The sequence below is a fragment of the Balaenoptera musculus genome, chromosome 6 (assembly GCF_009873245.2).
Source record: "Balaenoptera musculus isolate JJ_BM4_2016_0621 chromosome 6, mBalMus1.pri.v3, whole genome shotgun sequence".
NCBI classification, from domain to species: Eukaryota; Metazoa; Chordata; class Mammalia; order Artiodactyla; family Balaenopteridae; genus Balaenoptera; species Balaenoptera musculus.
In genome coordinates, this window is record NC_045790.1 from 24,768,064 (window position 1) to 24,786,866 (window position 18,803).

Genomic DNA, 18,803 nt, shown 5'->3' on the forward strand with positions numbered 1-18,803 from the left:
GTTCTGAAGTGAAGACCGAACTTTATATTTTCAAAAAACACTTGCCAAGGTCTTTCTGGGCTTCAGGCTCTGTTCCCAGGGCTGTCGGACTGCGGCAGCTGTGGCAGGCAGTGTCCTGCCCAGGGACCCTGGGGCGTTGGTGGCCTGTAGAGGGTCTTGTCTGCTGAGTGCTCATCCTGGGCCAATGGCTGAGGGTGGGGGGAGAACTGTCCCTCTGAACGGTGAGGAGACCTTTGGGTGTGGGCAGACAGCTAACCTCTTATGACTCAGTTTCCTCATTGTACAATAGGGCTAATGATAATTATCCCGATTACTGCAAGGTTGTTGCAAATAAATGAATGTAGAGTTCTTGATGCTGCCAGAGGCAGAGTCAGCACTCAGCCAGCCTTAGTGATGATGGATGGTGTCACTCTCACAGGGCCACCAGGTTCTTTTCTTTTTCTTTTTTATTGAGATAAAATTCACATAAAATTAACCATTTTAAAGTGAACAATTTGGTGGCATTTAATACATTCACAGTATTGTGCAACCATCACCTCTATCTAGTTCCAGAACATTTTCATACCAAAAGGAAACTCTGTGTGCACTGAACAGTCACTCCCCATTCCTCTCTGCCCCCACCCTCTGGTGCTGCCAGTCGGCCTCTGTCTCTCTGCATTTACCTATTCTGGGCATGATCATGTAAGTGGAATCACAATATGTGGCCTTCTATGTCTGGTTTCCTTCACTCAGCACAATGCTTTTGAGGCTCATCCTTGCTGTAGTGCGCATCAGCACTTCATTCCTTTTTAAGGCTGAATACTACTCCATTGTATGGCGGCACTGCAATTTGTTGAGCCATTCATCAGTTGACAGACATTTGGGTTGCTTCCATCTTTTGGCTATTGTGACTAATGCTGCTGTTAACATTTGTATACAAGGATTTGTTTGAGAAACTGTTCTTAGTTCTTTTGGGTCTATACCTTGGAGTGGAATTGCCAGGTCATATTATAATTTTATATTTAACTTTTTGAGGAACCACCATACTGTTTTGCATAGAAAATGTACCATTTTATGTTCCTACCAGTAATGTGAGAGGGTTCTAATTTCTCCACATCTCACCAGCACTTGCTAGTTTCCTGCTTGTTTGTTTTTTTTCTTTTTGAAATTATAGCCATCCTAGTGAGTGTATAGTGGTATCTCATGGTTTTGATTTGCATTTCAGTGGCATCCAGATGACTTAAGGATGTTGAGCTTCTCTTCATGAGCTTGTTGGCCATTTGTATTTCTTCTTTGGAGAAATGTCTATTCAGATCCTTTGACCATTTTTAAATTGATTTGTCTTTTTGTTGTTAAGTTGTAAAGTTCGTTATGCATTCTGCATGATAGACCATTATCAGGTAATATGATTTGCAAATATTTTCTCCCATTCTGCACAGTGCCTTTTCACTTTCTTCATAGTGTCCTTTAATGCAGAAAAGTTTTAAAGTTTGATGATGTCTAATTTATGTCTTTTTCCTTTTGTTTCTTGTGCTTTCGGTGTCATTTCTAGGAATCCATGTCCAAATCCAAGGTCATGAAGATTCACTCCTGTGTTTTCTTCTAAGGGTGTTATAGTTTTAGCTCTTATATTTAGATTGTTAATCCATTTTCAGTTAATTTTTTGTATATGGTGTGAGGTAGGGGTTCAACTTCACCCTTTTGATATCCAGTTGTCCCAGCACCATGGTACAGCTCCCTGGGGAAGGTGACTTACAGCAGTCCCCTTCACGGGGTCCAGAGGGGCCCTGCCTATGGCTGCAAACTGCCTATGGTGAAATGGTGGGGGTGCCCTGGCTCTGAGACATGCCCCCCCCCGCCTCAACCTCCCTGGGCTCTGTGGTGACAGGGCAGTAATGGCCCTCATGGAGGCAGGCCCAAAGGATGGCCAGTTCCCTCTGCCTTTCCCAGTCACACATGGTGAGGTCTTCCTTGACCCTCCCTCTCCACTTCAAGTCTCCCATCCCATCCATGTGGGCCACTGTCCCCACACACACTCTGCCCCAGCTGCCCTCATGCTACCCTGCCCTTCCTCTTGAAAAGTGAGTGGGAGGTGCTGCAGATCTTTGCAGGGGAAGCACTTGAGGAGTCCCTGACTGCTGGTTAATGATGTCTGTTTCTCATCCGTTTCAGCTGTGTTGGAGTGGAAGAGGAGGAGGCCCCAGACATCGACATATACCACTGCCCAAACTGTGAGAAAACCCATGGGAAGTCCACCCGTAAGTATGCTGCTGCTCCTTGGATCTGACTGTGGGGGCAGGGTCTCTGCTTGGCCTTGACCCCAACCCCAACTGGACCCCACCTTGCTGGCATGAACCGCCCTGTGTAGTTGCAGCCAGGGGACTCTGGTATCTAGGGACCACCTCCTGCCTCATTCATTGCCCCTCATGGCCTTGCTGGGCCCACTGTGGCCCCTCCTGATCATCTCCTGCCTGCACATGCAGCTGGGGCCCCTCACGGCCTTTGCAAAGAGCCCACCAGCCTTCAAAGGCCTGGGCAGGGGTTGCAAAGTCCAGCATTAGCAGTGACCAGGCAACCTGAGATGGGTACATAGCCTGAGAGATGTCCAAGGGGCCATCCATCCCAGTCCTGCCCAGCTCTGCCCAGCTGGCCATCTCTCTGCAGGGGTCCAGGAATGTGCATTGTTGGGGATTTGCTCTCCTTCTCTTCTCTAACCCCCCCTGCATGGAATCTTAGGTGATCACCTTTCTCTCTCTCTCTTTTTTTTTCCAGCAGTGAAAAACATTTTATTTCCTGTCAATTCTACATTATTAATAAGTAAGAGTACAGGGAGGAAAAATAATAGTTTTTTTTTTTTTTATTGAAGTATACGGCCAAGGAATTTTGTATTTTTGAAATGCAAAAGAATTCCCTTCTCAAACTGCTCTTTGTGCATCACAAGGACTTTATCCTCCTCCCCTTCCATCTGGTCCTTTGGGGGCGTGGGAGGCCCAGTGGGGGCTCCCCAAGGCACAGGCTCATCCAGGGTGGCCCACATCATGGCTAGAAGGCAAGTTCTAAGGCCAGGTCTATGTGGGGGAAGTGCCATGGGGCTTCTGGGGCTGGACCCCTGTAGCCCTTGTGGAGTGAGTCTGTGGATCCAGTGGGCATAGAGGGAGGACACCAGCACAGGGGGGAAGCCCACCTCCAGCACCCCTGTTCTGTGAGTCGAGGCCAGCCAAGGGAGCCCAGCCCAGCCCCTTGGGAAGCTGGGTGAAGTGGGGTCTCACCTCTCCTTGACTTTTCTTGGGCCTCTCTTTGTGCCTGGCCTGTGCCCCATCATCACTAAGTGACCGTGGGAGCTGAATGCATTTCGGCTCTTGTGCCCTACCCTCCAGCACGTGTGGGCGTGAGGTAAATGCATGAGAAGACGAAGAAGAGAAGGCCTGGTGGCTTCTGAACTTCCTAGGCAGGAAGATTCTCAAGTTCCTGACTTACCCTCATGCCCCTAGAAGCTGGCAGCACTGATGCTCACAAAACGTCTCACCTAAATTACCCGATCCTTCTGGTAACTGCTTTCCAGCAGGTACAGGAGGATGACTATCATCTCACCTAAATTACCCGATCCTTCTGGTAACTGCTTTCCAGCAGGTACAGGAGGATGACTATCATCTCACCTAAATTACCCGGTCCTTCTGGTAACTGCTTTCCAGCAGGTACAGGAGGATGACTATCATCTCACCTAAATTACCCGGTCCTTCTGGTAACTGCTTTCCAGCAGGTACAGGAGGATGACTATCATCTCACCGAAATTACCCGGTCCTTCTGGTAACTGCTTTCCAGCAGGTACAGGAGGATGACTATCATCTCACCTAAATTACCCGGTCCTTCTGGTAACTGCTTTCCAGCAGGTACAGGAGGATGACTATCATCTCACCGAAATTACCCGATCCTTCTGGTAACTGCTTTCCAGCAGGTACAGGAGGATGACTATCATCTCACCGAAATTACCCGGTCCTTCTGGTAACTGCTTTCCAGCAGGTACAGGAGGATGACTATCATCTCACCGAAATTACCCGGTCCTTCTGGTAACTGCTTTCCAGCAGGTACAGGAGGATGACTATCATCTCACCGAAATTACCCGGTCCTTCTGGTAACTGCTTTCCAGCAGGTACAGGAGGATGACTATCATCTCACCTAAATTACCCGGTCCTTCTGGTAACTGCTTTCCAGCAGGTACAGGAGGATGACTATCATCTCACCTAAATTACCCGGTCCTTCTGGTAACTGCTTTCCAGCAGGTACAGGAGGATGACTATCATCTCACCTAAATTACCCGATCCTTCTGGTAACTGCTTTCCAGCAGGTACAGGAGGATGACTATCATCTCACCTAAATTACCCGGTCCTTCTGGTAACTGCTTTCCAGCAGGTACAGGAGGATGACTATCATCTCACCTAAATTACCCGATCCTTCTGGTAACTGCTTTCCAGCAGGTACAGGAGGATGACTATCATCTCACCTAAATTACCCGGTCCTTCTGGTAACTGCTTTCCAGCAGGTACAGGAGGATGACTATCATCTCACCTAAATTACCCGGTCCTTCTGGTAACTGCTTTCCAGCAGGTACAGGAGGATGACTATCATCTCACCTAAATTACCCGATCCTTCTGGTAACTGCTTTCCAGCAGGTACAGGAGGATGACTATCATCTCACCTAAATTACCCGGTCCTTCTGGTAACTGCTTTCCAGCAGGTACAGGAGGATGACTATCATCTCACCTAAATTACCCGGTCCTTCTGGTAACTGCTTTCCAGCAGGTACAGGAGGATGACTATCATCTCACCTAAATTACCCGATCCTTCTGGTAACTGCTTTCCAGCAGGTACAGGAGGATGACTATCATCTCACCTAAATTACCCGGTCCCTCTGGTAACTGCTTTCCAGCAGGTACAGGAGGATGACTATCATCTCACCTAAATTACCCGGTCCTTCTGGTAACTGCTTTCCAGCAGGTACAGGAGGATGACTATCATCTCACCTAAATTACCCGGTCCTTCTGGTAACTGCTTTCCAGCAGGTACAGGAGGATGACTATCATCTCACCTAAATTACCCGGTCCTTCTGGTAACTGCTTTCCAGCAGGTACAGGAGGATGACTATCATCTCACCGAAATTACCCGGTCCTTCTGGTAACTGCTTTCCAGCAGGTACAGGAGGATGACTATCATCTCACAGAAATTACCCGGTCCTTCTGGTAACTGCTTTCCAGCAGGTACAGGAGGATGACTATCATCTCACCGAAATTACCCGGTCCTTCTGGTAACTGCTTTCCAGCAGGTACAGGAGGATGACTATCATCTCACCGAAATTACCCGGTCCTTCTGGTAACTGCTTTCCAGCAGGTACAGGAGGATGACTATCATCTCACCGAAATTACCTGATCCTTCTGGTAACTGCTTTCCAGCAGGTACAGGAGGATGACTATCATCTCACCTAAATTACCTGATCCTTCTGGTAACTGCTTTCCAGCAGGTACAGGAGGATGACTATCATCTCACCTAAATTACCCGGTCCTTCTGGTAACTGCTTTCCAGCAGGTACAGGAGGATGACTATCATCTCACCTAAATTACCCGGTCCTTCTGGTAACTGCTTTCCAGCAGGTACAGGAGGATGACTATCATCTCACCTAAATTACCCGGTCCTTCTGGTAACTGCTTTCCAGCAGGTACAGGAGGATGACTATCATCTCACCTAAATTACCCGGTCCTTCTGGTAACTGCTTTCCAGCAGGTACAGGAGGATGACTATCATCTCACCTAAATTACCCGATCCTTCTGGTAACTGCTTTCCAGCAGGTACAGGAGGATGACTATCATCTCACCTAAATTACCCGGTCCTTCTGGTAACTGCTTTCCAGCAGGTACAGGAGGATGACTATCATCTCACCGAAATTACCCGGTCCTTCTGGTAACTGCTTTCCAGCAGGTACAGGAGGATGACTATCATCTCACCGAAATTACCCGGTCCTTCTGGTAACTGCTTTCCAGCAGGTACAGGAGGATGACTATCATCTCACCGAAATTACCCGGTCCTTCTGGTAACTGCTTTCCAGCAGGTACAGGAGGATGACTATCATCTCACCTAAATTACCCGGTCCTTCTGGTAACTGCTTTCCAGCAGGTACAGGAGGATGACTATCACCCCGTGGCTTAACCTGAATTCCTGGCACCTCATGAACCTCCAGGAAAGCTCAGAGCCTAGGAGAGACAGACAGGGTGTGGACCCAGGTCCTGCATCTCGTGGCCCTGGGTGTGGGCTGGGGGGCTGATCAGGGCTGGGGCCGGGAGACACCCCCCTGCCATATAGAGCTGAGTGGCTGGGTAGGCGCTACCCTGGGAGGTGCTCAAGGAGGGTGGGGGGCAGGGCCACCTCTGTGAGCGCTGTTCTAGATCAGCAGACAGCGTGGGACTGCAGCCTGGCAGGACCTTGCAGCCCCTCCTTGGCTGTGTGTGTGTATGTGTGTCTTGCATGTGTGCACACGTGTGTGCGTGCATATGTGATTTATAAATTCTGTGAATCAGACTTCTTCTTGTTATTGAGGCCTGTGTGCCCATCAGGGACGAAGGCACTGGTTTTAGCATCTTCCGCCAGTGTGGGCTCCTAGATTGCCCATCACCCTTTATTTTACATGTGTGTGCCCTGACCAGAGCCTGTCTGTGACACACTGGTTGGTTTTTTCTGCTTGGATTCCAGTCACACCTTCCACAGTAAGGCCCCTCGATGACCCTGTGCCCCCTGGGGGCCCCCTAAGCCCATGAGCCTGCCTCCTTTCCTCTCCCTGGCCTGGGTGAGGTTTGTGATGGGCACAGTGAGGTGGGGATGGCAGGGAGAGGACCAGAACAGGATAGAGTTGGGGAATGGAGCACCAGGATGGGATGGAGGCGGGGTTCCCAGAGTGAGCTGGGCCTGAGGCCACATCCCTCTAGCTTTGCATGTCTACCAGATCACAGGGTTCTCGCCCCATGCTGTTGCCACCTGTCCCTTGGACTGATTTTGGTCTGTGACCCTCAGGCCCACAGGTTTACACAATTCACAGATATAGGGGGGGACCCAGGGGTCCCTGTGGGAACCCGTCAAGGTATCCTTACTGACACGAAGGCTCGCAGGAAGCGGGTGACATGGCCCTTAAAGTGGTTCTGAATTCTGGTGTTGCCTCTTGTTAGCTCTATGACTGCTTAAGAGGTTACTTACTAATTTCTTACTTTCCTCCTCCCTGAGGCAGGTGTAGCTGTCACATCTTCATGGTGGGGTGAACCACGCTTAGGACGGTGGGCCGGGCTCTGGTGCTGAATGCCTTAGGGACACCTCTTGCCCCCATAACCAAGGGGACCCACTGAGACCCACCAGCTTCCTGCTGTCTCCTGGGCACCTTGTCAGAGGGCCCCTGCCTTGGGCCACCATAGGCAGGAGAAGGCTCAGCCTCTGGGCTTAGGAGGGTCATGGGCCCTGGGGAGGGAGGGAGCCCACCAGCCAGGGCTGCAGAGGGGTTCAAGGGTAGCCCCATGGAGCTCAGACCCTACCTCACAGCTTCATCTTTGGCCGTTGTCCCAGCATACCTGCTCCAGCCACAGTATCAGGCGTATTCCAGCCTCTCCATGAGGTGCTTGGAGCTGCCCAGTCCCGAGTGAGGGCCTGGGAAGCCCAGGTGACCCAGGACTGCCACTGGCCCCTGGTCAGCATGCACTTCTCAGGCCCAGCTCCTGGCAGGCAATGGAGATGCTGCTTCTTTCTCCCGCTGCCCACTGGTCCCCTGCATGTCTGCTATCGCTGGGCTGCATGCCCCCTCCAAGACTTGGTTTCCCCACATGACCTTCTGACACAGGTCACTCCACGCTCACGAGGAGCCTGGGAAGCCAGGACTAGCATTAACGATGAAGCACAGAGATACCTAGTAACTTGCCTAGGGTCACATGACTACAGGATAGTTGGATCCCTTTGGATCTCCTGTCTGTGCCTGGTGCTGTCACCAGAAGTTCCAGCTCCGGACCTCACTTCGTAGGATCTTGACAGATTTCTATAGTATCCACTCACACCTTGGTCTTGGAGACCAAGCATGATGTAAATGTCACCTGTTGTAGGAGACAGTCTCAAGGAGCTATGACTTGACGAGACGGGGAAGGGGTGGCAGTTTGGAACAGAGCTCAGCTCAGCCACCACCCACCCAGCGCCTTCCCCTTCTTGCTTTAGGCAGGTCCTACTCAGGGGCAGTTGTCAGCTCCCTTCATCCCCACAGCCACCGAGATGCAGGAGGACTGCAGCCCCCACCCTGTCTGCATCTGTGAAGGACAGGCAGCCTGAGGGCCCCGCCAGCTCTCCCTCACCTCCAGTCTCATCTCAGCCTGTTTCAAACCCTTCCAGGCAGCCCCCAGGGATGGTCTCCATGCCTGGCCCATCTTCACTCACCGAGTTATCTGTGGCTTCCCTGAATGGGAGCAAGGGTATCAAGGAAAGAGCTTCCTTCCCTCTGGGGGCTCGAAGTCCAGTAGGGGCAAATGTTAGTGTGTATGCGTGTGCACGTTTGTGCTTGCGTGTGTGTGTGTCTGTGTGTGTGCTAGTGTGCACGTGCCTGTCCCAGTCCAGTAGGGGCATGTGTGCTTGCATGTGGGTGCACATGCATGTGTATGTGTGTGCACGTGTGTCACAGCCTAGTAGGGACAGGTGTGCATACTCACGTGTAAAAAGTCCAAGGTGGGTGTGTCCAGTGCCCTTGGAGCATGTGTGACAATAGGACAGCCTGAGGGAGTGGGCAGGGGGTGGGGAGGGCAGAGGGCGGGCACAGCAGGTGGCGCTGGCCTGCCTTGCCTGTGAGTTGTGGTCTGTCATGGCAGCAAAGGTCCCAGCAGGGAAGGACAGGGTTGGTGCTGTTTGAGGGCAAATCTGAGGGGAGGCCAGGTGGGAGGTGTCCAGAATAGCGAGCCTTAGTGGGACCTTCTCAGGAGGCGCCTCTGACGAGTTCTCAGCAGACTGAGTGCTGAGTGACATGGGGTCCCAGGAAGGCCCCAGCTTTCGGGTGCCATCGTCTGAGCTGGCAGGTCGGGAGGTAGGGGGTGAGGTGGGGGCTGTGACTCAAGGATGTGGAGGGCGGGGGCTCCTGACCATGTGACAACTTGGGGTCCTGAGAGGCAGGGGAGGCTGGGTGGGCCAGGGACAGGGAACCCCAAGTTCTTTGCCTCTGAGGGGTCTGAGTCTTGCAGCATTCACGGTGGCTGCCCTCGCGGCCGGATCCCTGGAAGCACGGGGAGGGGGCTGTGGGTGATGACCTGCCTCTTGTTCCCCTGCAGTGAAAAAGAAGAGAACCTGGCACAAACACGGCCCGGGGCAGACTCCCGAAGTGAAGCCCGTGCAGAACGGCAGCCAGCTCTTCATCAAGGAGTTGCGGAGTCGGACCTTTCCCAGGTGAGCAGCTGGCAGCCTTTTCCTCTCCAGCCTGCCTGCTCCCTCCGAGGTCTGGATGCGCACCCCACCACTAGGGCTCCAGGGCCATGGGTTTCCTTCCGGGGGAGCAGCACAGTCCCCAAAACTCCAGGTGCTCCCGGCATGGGGGCTGATCTCTCCCTTCTCAGCACCTCCGAGGACAGGTTATGGGGACCCTCTTCACAGCCCGGGAGGGAAGGGACCTATCTCCCCCACCTGGTATGGCCCTTCCCATGGAACCTTCCTGAGAGAGAGGATACCGTCCCCATTTTATGGACCAGGAGTGGGGGCTGGTGTCCAGCCTGAGACCATCCTCTGGAGGTGGCAGGTCCTGGTATCAGATGGCTGTGGGCTTTCCTCTGTGTCCACGGCCTGGTAGGGTGTCCCTACGTCTTCTTAGAGCACACTCTCCCCCTGTGCAGCCTTGTCCTATATGAGGACCGAGGGCAGAGAGCAGGATCAGGGCCACAGGAAATGGTTTCTGGTGAGGGGGGCACCATGACTGCATGGACGTGAGGTTGTACAGACAGCTGCTCTGAACCACCCTTGTCCCTTCACAGCTGGAAGACAGTTTCTGTTTGTCTGACAAAGTCTTTACTTTTTCTTCTTCACTTTTGAAGGATAATTTGATGGGCACAGAATTCTAAGTTGGTGGGTTTTTTCTTTTAACACTTTAAATGTCTCACCCTATGCTCAACTTGAGTGCATGGTTTCTGGTGAGAAATTCAGTGTAACTCTTACCCTTGCTCCTCAGTGGATAAGGTATTTTTCCTCTCTGGCTTCTTTCTTTTTTATTTTCTTTTTTCCCACCTTTATTGAGATATAATTCATATACTATACAATCCATCCATTTAAAGGGTACAATTCAGTGTATTCACAGTTCTGCACCACCACCAGTCAGTTTTAGAACGTTTCCATCACCTCAAAAAGAAACCTGTAGCTTTATCATCCTCATTCCTCCCCACTTCTCCCTGAAGTCCTATCACTAATCTGCTTTCTGTCACTGTAGATTTGCCTATTCTGAACATTTCATCAAAATGAAATCAGAGAATATGTGGCCTTTGTGACTGGCTTATTTCACTTAGCATAATGTCTTCAAGGTTCATCCAGGGTGTAGCAAGTGTCAGTGCTTCATTCCTTTTTTATGGCTGAATAATATTCCGTTGTATGGATAGACCACATTTTGTTTATCCATTCTTCAGCTGATGGACATTTGGGTTATTTCTGATTTTTGGCTACTGTGAAGAATTCTACTATAAATGTTCTTGTAAAATATTTTGTTTGGACATATATTTTCATTTTTTTAGGAGTAACTCAATATTTAATTGTTTGAGGAACTGCCAGACTGTTTTCTAAAGTGGTTGTACCACTTTCCATTCCCACCAGCAGCGTCTGAGGGTTTCAATTCACCAGAACTTGTTATTATCTGACTTTTTTTTTGGCTGCGTCAGGTCTTAGTTGCGGCACGCGGGATCTTTCTTGAGGCATGCAGGATCTTTCGTTGAGAAGCACAGGCTTCTCTCTAGTTGTGGCATGTGGGCTTCTCTGTAGCAGGCTTTTCTCTAGTTGTGGCATGTGGGTTTTCTCTCTCTCGTTGAGGCGTGCGAGCTCAGTAGTTGTGGTGAGCCAGCTTAGTTGCCCCGCGGCATGTGGGATCTTAGTTCTCCAACCAGGGATCAAACCCCGCATCCCCTGAGTTGGAAGGTGGATTCTTTACCAGTGGACCACCAGGGAAGTCCCTTATCTGACTTTTTGATTCTACCTATCCTTGTAGGTGTGAAGTGGTCTCTCACTGTGGTTTTAATTTGCATTTCCCTGATGACTAGTGATGTTGAGCATCTTTTCATGTTCTTATTGGCCATTTGTTGTTTGCCCATTGAAAGTTTTTTTTTTGTCTTTTTATTATTGAATTGTAAGAGTTCTTTATGTATTTTAGATACAAGTCCCTTACCAGATATATGATGTGCAAATACTTTCTCCAATTTTGTGGGTTGTCTTTTCACTTTCTTGGTGTCTTTTGAAGAACAAAAGTTTTTAATTTTGATTAAGTCTAATTTATTTAGTTTTTCTATTGTTGCTTGCGCTTTTGTTTTAGACAAAAACAAAAAGAAACCATTGCCAAATTCAAGGTCATGAAGATTTATGCCTATGTTTTCTTCTAAAAGTTTTATAGTTTTAGCTCTTATATTTATGTCTTCAACTCATGTTGAGTTAATTTTTGTATATGGTGTGAGGTAAAGGTCCAACTTCATTCCTTTGCATGTGGATATCCAGTTCTCCCATGCACCATTTATTGAAATGCCTATTCTTTCGCCATTGAATTATATTGGTACCCTTGATGAAAAACAATTGACCATAGATGTTTGGGTTTATTTCTGGACCCTCAGTTCTGTTCCATTGATCCATATGTCTCATATTATGCCAGTACCACACAATCTTGATTACTGTAGCTTTGTAGTGAAGTTTGAAATTGGGAAGTGCCCTCCAACTTCCTTCTTTTTTGTTTTTTTAATATTTATTTATTTATTTATTTATTTATGGCTGTGTTGGGTCTTCGTTTCTGTGTGAGGGCTTTCTCTAGTTGCGGCAAGTGGGGACCACTCTTCATCGCGGTGCGTGGGCCTCTCAGTATCGCGGCCTCTCTTGTTGTGGAGCACAGGCTCCAGACGCGCAGGCTCAGTAGTTGTGGCTCACGGGCCCAGTTGCTCCGCGGCATGTGGGATCTTCCCAGACCAGGGCTTGAACCCGTGTCCCCTGCATTGGCAGGCAGATTCTCAGCCACTGCGCCACCAGGGAAGCCCCAACTTCCTTCTTTTTAAAGACTGTTTTGGTTATCTGGGTGCCTTGTATTTCATTTAGCATTCCAAGTTCAGCATGTCAGTTTCTGCAAAGTAGTCAGCTGGTATTTTGACAGGGATTGTGTGGAATCTGTAGATCAGTTTTCCATTATTTCTTGAATCCCACTCCTTCCTTCTAGATTTGGTTTCCTTCTTGTTGAATTATATCCGTTAGTAGTTCTTTCAGAAAAGGCCTATAAAAATATTCTCTGTGTCTGAAAATATTTTTATTTTGTCTTTATTCTTGCATGATTCTAATTTTCTAAAATGGATCTAAAATTCTAGAGTAAAAGTTATTTTCCTTGAACTTTTTGGAGATACTATTTTGTTGTCTTTTGACATTTCTTGTTACTGATATCAGTCTAGCTGCTGGAGTTTTTGTTTTGGTTCATTTTCATTTTTGGTAAATAATCTGTTTTTTTCTCTGAAAACTTTTGAGATTGTTTTCTCATTTTTAATATACTATAGGTATACTGCAGTGCCTCTAATGGGCATTTGTTTTTATTTATCCTGTTCAGGACTCAGTAAGTGCCTTTAATTTGAGGTGTCATATTTTATCTCAATTCTGAAAAATGTCCTGTTTTCTCTTTTAATAGCACTTCTTCCCCATTCTGTCTTATTTTTCAGATCTTTTCATCAAATTCACTATTTTCTTTTCAGCCAGCTACTATTTAATGTATCTACTGAGTTTTAAAAAATGTCAAGCATCATATTTTTCTTTTCTACAATTTCTATTCCTTTTTAGTGTTGCCTGTTCTTTTCCCTCCTTCTCTGTTCTTTGCCTTATCCTCTCATTATCCCTTTGGATGTGTTTAATGTACTTGTCTTAAAATCCCCTTTTCAATTATCCTATTATCCTCAGTTCTTGGGATCTACTCTTCTGGGCAGATGAGGCTGCTGGCTCTCCCTCCTGGGGGTTCACCTCCTTCTGTGAGGCGTAATCTTCAGAGGGCATCATTCCCATGGCAGCCAGTCTGCCCTGGGCTCTGAGGTGTCCCTACAGGATGGTTTCGTGTTTGCCTCTTGCTGGGTCCTCATGGGTTTCACAGTTCCAGATCCAATCCATGGGTGTGAATTTGGAACTCTCACTAGTGAGACAAGAGCTTGGGATTCCAGTTTATCAGGGGTGACCTTCTACCTCTGGCTGCCTTGTAGCTTCCACAGCTGACTCTGTGCTGTCCCAGTACTCCCAGAGCTTCTCACAGCAGTTGCCCACCAACTACTTCTTCTTCCTCACCCTCCACTCACTCCTTCTGATTTATCCCTAACAGTCTGTCACCATGGCGTCAAACCCCAGGATCACTCTTCAGTCCTCACCTTAACTGACCCTTGTCAACACGTAGCAGTGGTGCAGCCCCCTCTCCTTGAGTCCTGTCCTCCGTGGAGACCATGCCACCATGCTCTGCTGGCTGTCCTCCCCTGCCCGGCCCCCTCTCCTGCTGACGACTCTCCCTGAGGGATTCTGGGAACTCTGCTCGATCCCCACCATCTGTTTCCCTGGCCTCATAGATTGTCCCTTGGCCAGCAGCTCCTCAACTTCTTTCTCCAGCCACTAGTCCTTCTGAGCTCCTGACCGGTCTGTCCAACTGGTGCATCCACTGGCCAATCCCAACAAGTGTGTTCCTACTCAGCTCTGGATCTGCCCCCACCCCCATTCCTGCCCCACCTCCAGGCCTCAGTCGGTGGCCCCGGTCCCTTGGTCACTCAGGCCAGTCCCTTGGCCATTCACCTTTGCCTCCCCCTGTTCTCCCACCCCCATCTGATCTCCTGAGCCCACCACCTCCCTCTCACTGTCACCTTCTGGTCCAGGCACCGCATGCTGAGCCTCCTCCTCCATGGTTGCCATGCCCCTCCGTGGTCCTGCTGCTGTCCACTGTACAGCCGCACAGCAGCCAGGTGAACCTCTGACTGTCACTGCCCTTCTCAAGTTGTCCAGTGGCTCCCCAGTGCTCTTGGCATAGGTGGCCTGGCCCACCACCTCACTGACTTGGGTGCTTGCCCCTACCCCCACCCCCAGCCGCCCAGGTCCTTCTTATTCCTCACACTTGCCACATCCTCCTCCCTCCAAGGCCTTTGCTGGTACATTCCTTCTACTGGAGCCCTGCCCCTCTCACTCCTGCTCCCCCAGTCTTCAACAGGCCCAGTCTGACACTGCTTCCTGCTGTCTCCACCACAGCACACAGCACTGCTCTCAGCTGTGGGTTAATGGCCTTGCATGCTCATCTGATGAAAGCCCCTCTCTGGCGTCACCACACAGGGGTCTTTCCAGCTGGGCCCCACAGGTCTCTGGCGCCCAGGGCAGCATCTGGCACACAGGGAGGCAGGAGAGCTGCTGACCACAGCATCCCAGCCCAGCCCTGGGTCCTGTGTTTGGCTTGTCCAGGGGGTAGGTTCTCTCTGAAAAGGGGTTTATCTCCATCTGCTGTGTCCTTAGACCTACCCCCCATGCAGGGGTCTGATCTCTGAGCACTTGAGAGGAATATTATCGAGTGGAGGGTGAGTGGAGAGCAAGGGAGGTGGGGGAGGGATCTCGTTCACATCTCTCGAGGCTCCCTCTGCCATAGTAAGAGGGATGGGTGCGGTGTGTCCCCATTCTCTACTCACCACGGCCCTGGACAGGTGCCCAGACCTCCTGGACCTCAAGGTTCCTGTCTGTGACGAGTGTGTGGGACCCTGTCATGTCTACCCTGTGGCTGCCCTGTGGCCACTGAGTGTGGCACCGTGGCAGGTCCTCCTTCTGGGGCATGGGCGGTGTGTGCCTGGAGCTCAGGCTCCATGTCTGCAGCCCTGAGGCCCTGTCCAGGCCTATCATGGAGGCTGGGACCTGGACTTGATGTGACCCCCGACTTGTATTTCCCTGCAGCGCGGAAGACGTGGTGGCCCGCGTGACGGGCAACCAGCTCACGCTGGGCTACATGGAAGAGCATGGCTTCACCGAGCCCATCCTTGTCCCCAAGAAAGATGGGCTGGGCCTGGCGGTCCCAGCCCCCACCTTCTACGTCAGCGACGTCGAGAACTACGTGGGTGAGTGCCCTCTCCTGCAAGTGAGTTGTGGGCTCCCTGAGCCAGGAGTCCCTGTATACGCTGCCCAGGCCCTGACTGTGTCCCAGAGCCATGTGAGCCAGTGTGACTCAGGGTCCCCTTGTTCCATTCTGGGTGCTTTTCTTAGAATGAGACCCCATGCCCCAGCAAATGATGCTGGACCCTGGCCCCTTCCCTTCTCAGTTACTCTGCCCGCAAAATGGGGGCTTCGTGGGGACCCCTGGATTCTGCCAGCTACAGTACTGTTGGGCGCTAATGATAGTCATGCCTGGGAGGGCCCCAGCTGTGTTGTCCACAGTTCCTGATGTTCGTGCCATGTCCTTCTCAGCCTCTGCTGGGGCCAACCTGGGGGCTGACCTCCCTTGTCTGCCCTGGACACGCCGTCCCATGGCCCCAGGACTACCTCCTCTTCTGGATCCCTTTGGGTTCTAGCTGGTGCTATTGGCGCCCTGTCTTGTGTTCCCTGGCAGCTTCCAGTGCTGTGGACACCCTCGGTCAGGACACCTCTGGGTGGATGAAGTGCTTGTATGTGCTGGGACATCATCTGGCACAGAGAGGCCAGCACGTGCTTGCAATGACCTTGGCAGGGCTGGTGGCCTCACAGCCCTGGCTCTGAGGCCCTTATGTTTGCTGGGTATTGGGGTGTTCACAGGGATGCCTGGGTGGCCAGTGAGGAGAGGGGAGAGAAAAGACCCTGAAAAGGCAAATGCCCAGGCCAGCTCTGGCCGCACACTGGACAGGAGAGGGCACAGGTGCTGAAACCCTCAGACAAGTTGTTCCATCACTGAGCTCTTGACCCTTTGCATCTGTAAGGCTTATGAATGGGGGGCAGGGGGCAGATGGGTGTGAGGATTAAATGAGATCATCTGTACAAGCCACACAGGAAGCCAGTGGCATTCCAGAGAACAGGGGGGCGGGGTGGGAAACACCCCTTCTCTGGAGCTGAAGCCCACCAGGGGAGGCCCCAAGGCTGGCCAGCTTGTGGCAGGGAGGAAGAAGGGACTCATGTTTTCAGTCTGGGAATGACCACAGTCCAGGACTGTTTCTGCCATGTCGTAGCGCCTGTAATAACAGATAATAGCTAGGGAGTGTCTACCAGGTGCCAGGCATTTTTCTAAGCTGTTTCTGCATAGGAGCTAGTGTTGTCCTGCTCACAACTCTGTCATCCAGGCCCCAGGCTCAGCCAGCTGCAAAGGACAGGGCCAGGTCTGCCACAGACCCTGCCTCCCCACCACCCCCCAACCAGTTGTGCTTACAGGAGTGGGAAGCAGCTTACTGAATAGGGGAGGAGACAGTCCAGAGGTTTCTGTTGTAAACGTCTTTCTTTCACCTCTTAATTTTTTTATTATGCAACTTTTCACACACACACAAAATGAGAGAAATAAGCAGTGAACCCTCATGTACCCAGTACTGGTCACAAAACCCATCAGCTTTTGGCTGTTTTCCTGTCTCCCCAACTCCCTCCTCCCCCAAGTATTTGAAGGCAAGTCTCTGGTACATACATCATTTTACCCGTGAAAACTCCAGTACACAGTGCTAACAGACAGTTTTAAAAAAAATATAATCACAGTTCCATCTTGCACTTTACGACCCTAACAATAATTCCTTAAAATCACCTAAGACCACCTAAATTCTCCCCAGTTGCCTCAAAAACACCTTTTTATATTTGGATGTTTGACTCTGAATCTAAACAAGACCCACACACTACATTTGGGTTTGATGTCCCTTCAGTCTCTTCTATAACAGCCCCCATCCCCTTTCCATTCCCTTGGTTTTTTGGAGAAATGGGGTTGTTAGTCCTGGAGAATCTTTCTTTTTTTTCTTTTTGGCATTTTATTTTATTTATTTTTTTATACAGCAGGTTCTTACTAGTTATCCATTTAATACATATTAGTATATGTATGTCAATCCCAATCTCCCAATTCATCCCCCCCCACCCCGCCACTTTCCCCCCCTTGGTGTCCATACGTTTGTTCTCTACATCTGTGTCTCAATTTCTGCCCTGCAAACTGATTCATCTGTACCATTTTTCTAGGTTCCACATATATGCGTTAATATACAATATTTGTTTTTCTCTTTCTGACTTACTTCACTCTGCATGACAGTCTCTAGATCCATCCACATCTCTACAAATGACCCAATTTCATTCCTTTTTATGGCTGAATAATATTCCATTGTATATATGTACCACATCTTCCTTATCCATTCATCTGTTGATGGGCATTTAGGTTGCTTCCATGACCTGGCTATTGTAAATAGTGCTGCAATGAACATTGGGGTGCATGTGTCTTTTTGAATTATGGTTTTCTCTGGGCATATGCCCAGTAGTGGGATTGCTGGGTCATATGGTAATTCTATTTTTAGTTTTTTAAGGAACCTCCATACTGTTTTCCATAGTGGCTGTATCAATTTATATTCCCACCAACAGTGCAAGAGGGTTCCCTTTTTTCCACACCCTCTCCAGCATTTGTTGTTTGTAGATTTTCTGATGATGCCCATTCTAACTGGTGTGAGGTGATACCTCATTGCAGTTTTGATGTGCATTTCTCTAATAATTAGTGATGTTGAGCAGCTTTTCATGTGCTTCTTGGCCATCTGTATGTCTTCTTTGGAGAAATGTCTACTTAGGTCATCTGCCCATTTTTGGATTGGGTTGTTTGTTTTTTTAATATTGAGCTGCATGAGCTGTTTATATATTTTGGAGATTAATCCTTTGTCACTTGCTTCGTTTGCAAATATTTTCTCCCATTCTGAGGGTTGTCTTTTTGTCTTGTTTGTAGTTTCCTTTGCTTTGCAAAAGCTTTTAAGTTTAATTAGGTCCCATTTGTTTATTTTTGTTTTTATTTCCATCACTCTAGGAGGTGGGTCAAAAATGATCTTGCTGTAATTTTTGTCAAAGAGTGTTCTTCCTATGTTTTCCTCTAAGAGTTTCATAGTGTCCAGTCTTACATTTAGGTCTCTAATGCATTTTGAGTTTATTTTTGTGTATGGTGTTAGGGAGTGTTCTAATTTCATTCTTTTACATGTAGCTGTCCAGTTTTCCCAGCACCACTTATTGAAGAGACTGTCTTTTCTCCATTTTATATCCTTGCCTCCTTTGTCATAGATTAGTTGACCATAGGTGCATGGGTTTATCTCTGGGATTTCTATCCTGTTCCATTGATCTATATTTCTGTTTTTGTGCCAGTACCATATTCTCTTGATTACTGTAGCTTTGTAAGATAGTCTGAAGTCAGGGAGTCTGATTCCTCCAGCTCCGTTTTTTTCCCTCAAAACTGCTTTGGCTATTTGGGGTCTTTTGTGTCTCCATACAAAGTTTAAGATTTTTTTCTTCAAGTTCTGTAAAAAATGCCATTGGTAATTTGATAGGGATTGCACTGAATCTGTAGATTGCTTTGGGTAGTATAGTCATTTTCACAATATTGATTCTTCCAATCCAAGAACATGGTATATCTCTCCATCTGTTTGTATCATCTTTAATTTCTT

The 18,803-nt window shown here is 49.2% G+C and overlaps 1 protein-coding gene across 3 annotated transcripts in view; it reads left to right on the top strand.

Annotated features, from left to right (window-relative positions):
- PHF2 (PHD finger protein 2) overlaps positions 1-18,803 on the top strand; it is a 96,660-nt gene that overhangs the window by 48,816 nt on the left and 29,041 nt on the right. For all 3 annotated transcript variants that reach the window (XM_036855914.1, XM_036855913.1, XM_036855911.1), the window contains exons 2-4: positions 2,152-2,237; positions 9,306-9,420; positions 15,139-15,299. In XM_036855914.1, coding sequence (XP_036711809.1) covers positions 2,152-2,237; positions 9,306-9,420; positions 15,139-15,299 — 362 coding nt within the window. The remainder of the gene's footprint in view (positions 1-2,151; positions 2,238-9,305; positions 9,421-15,138; positions 15,300-18,803) is intronic.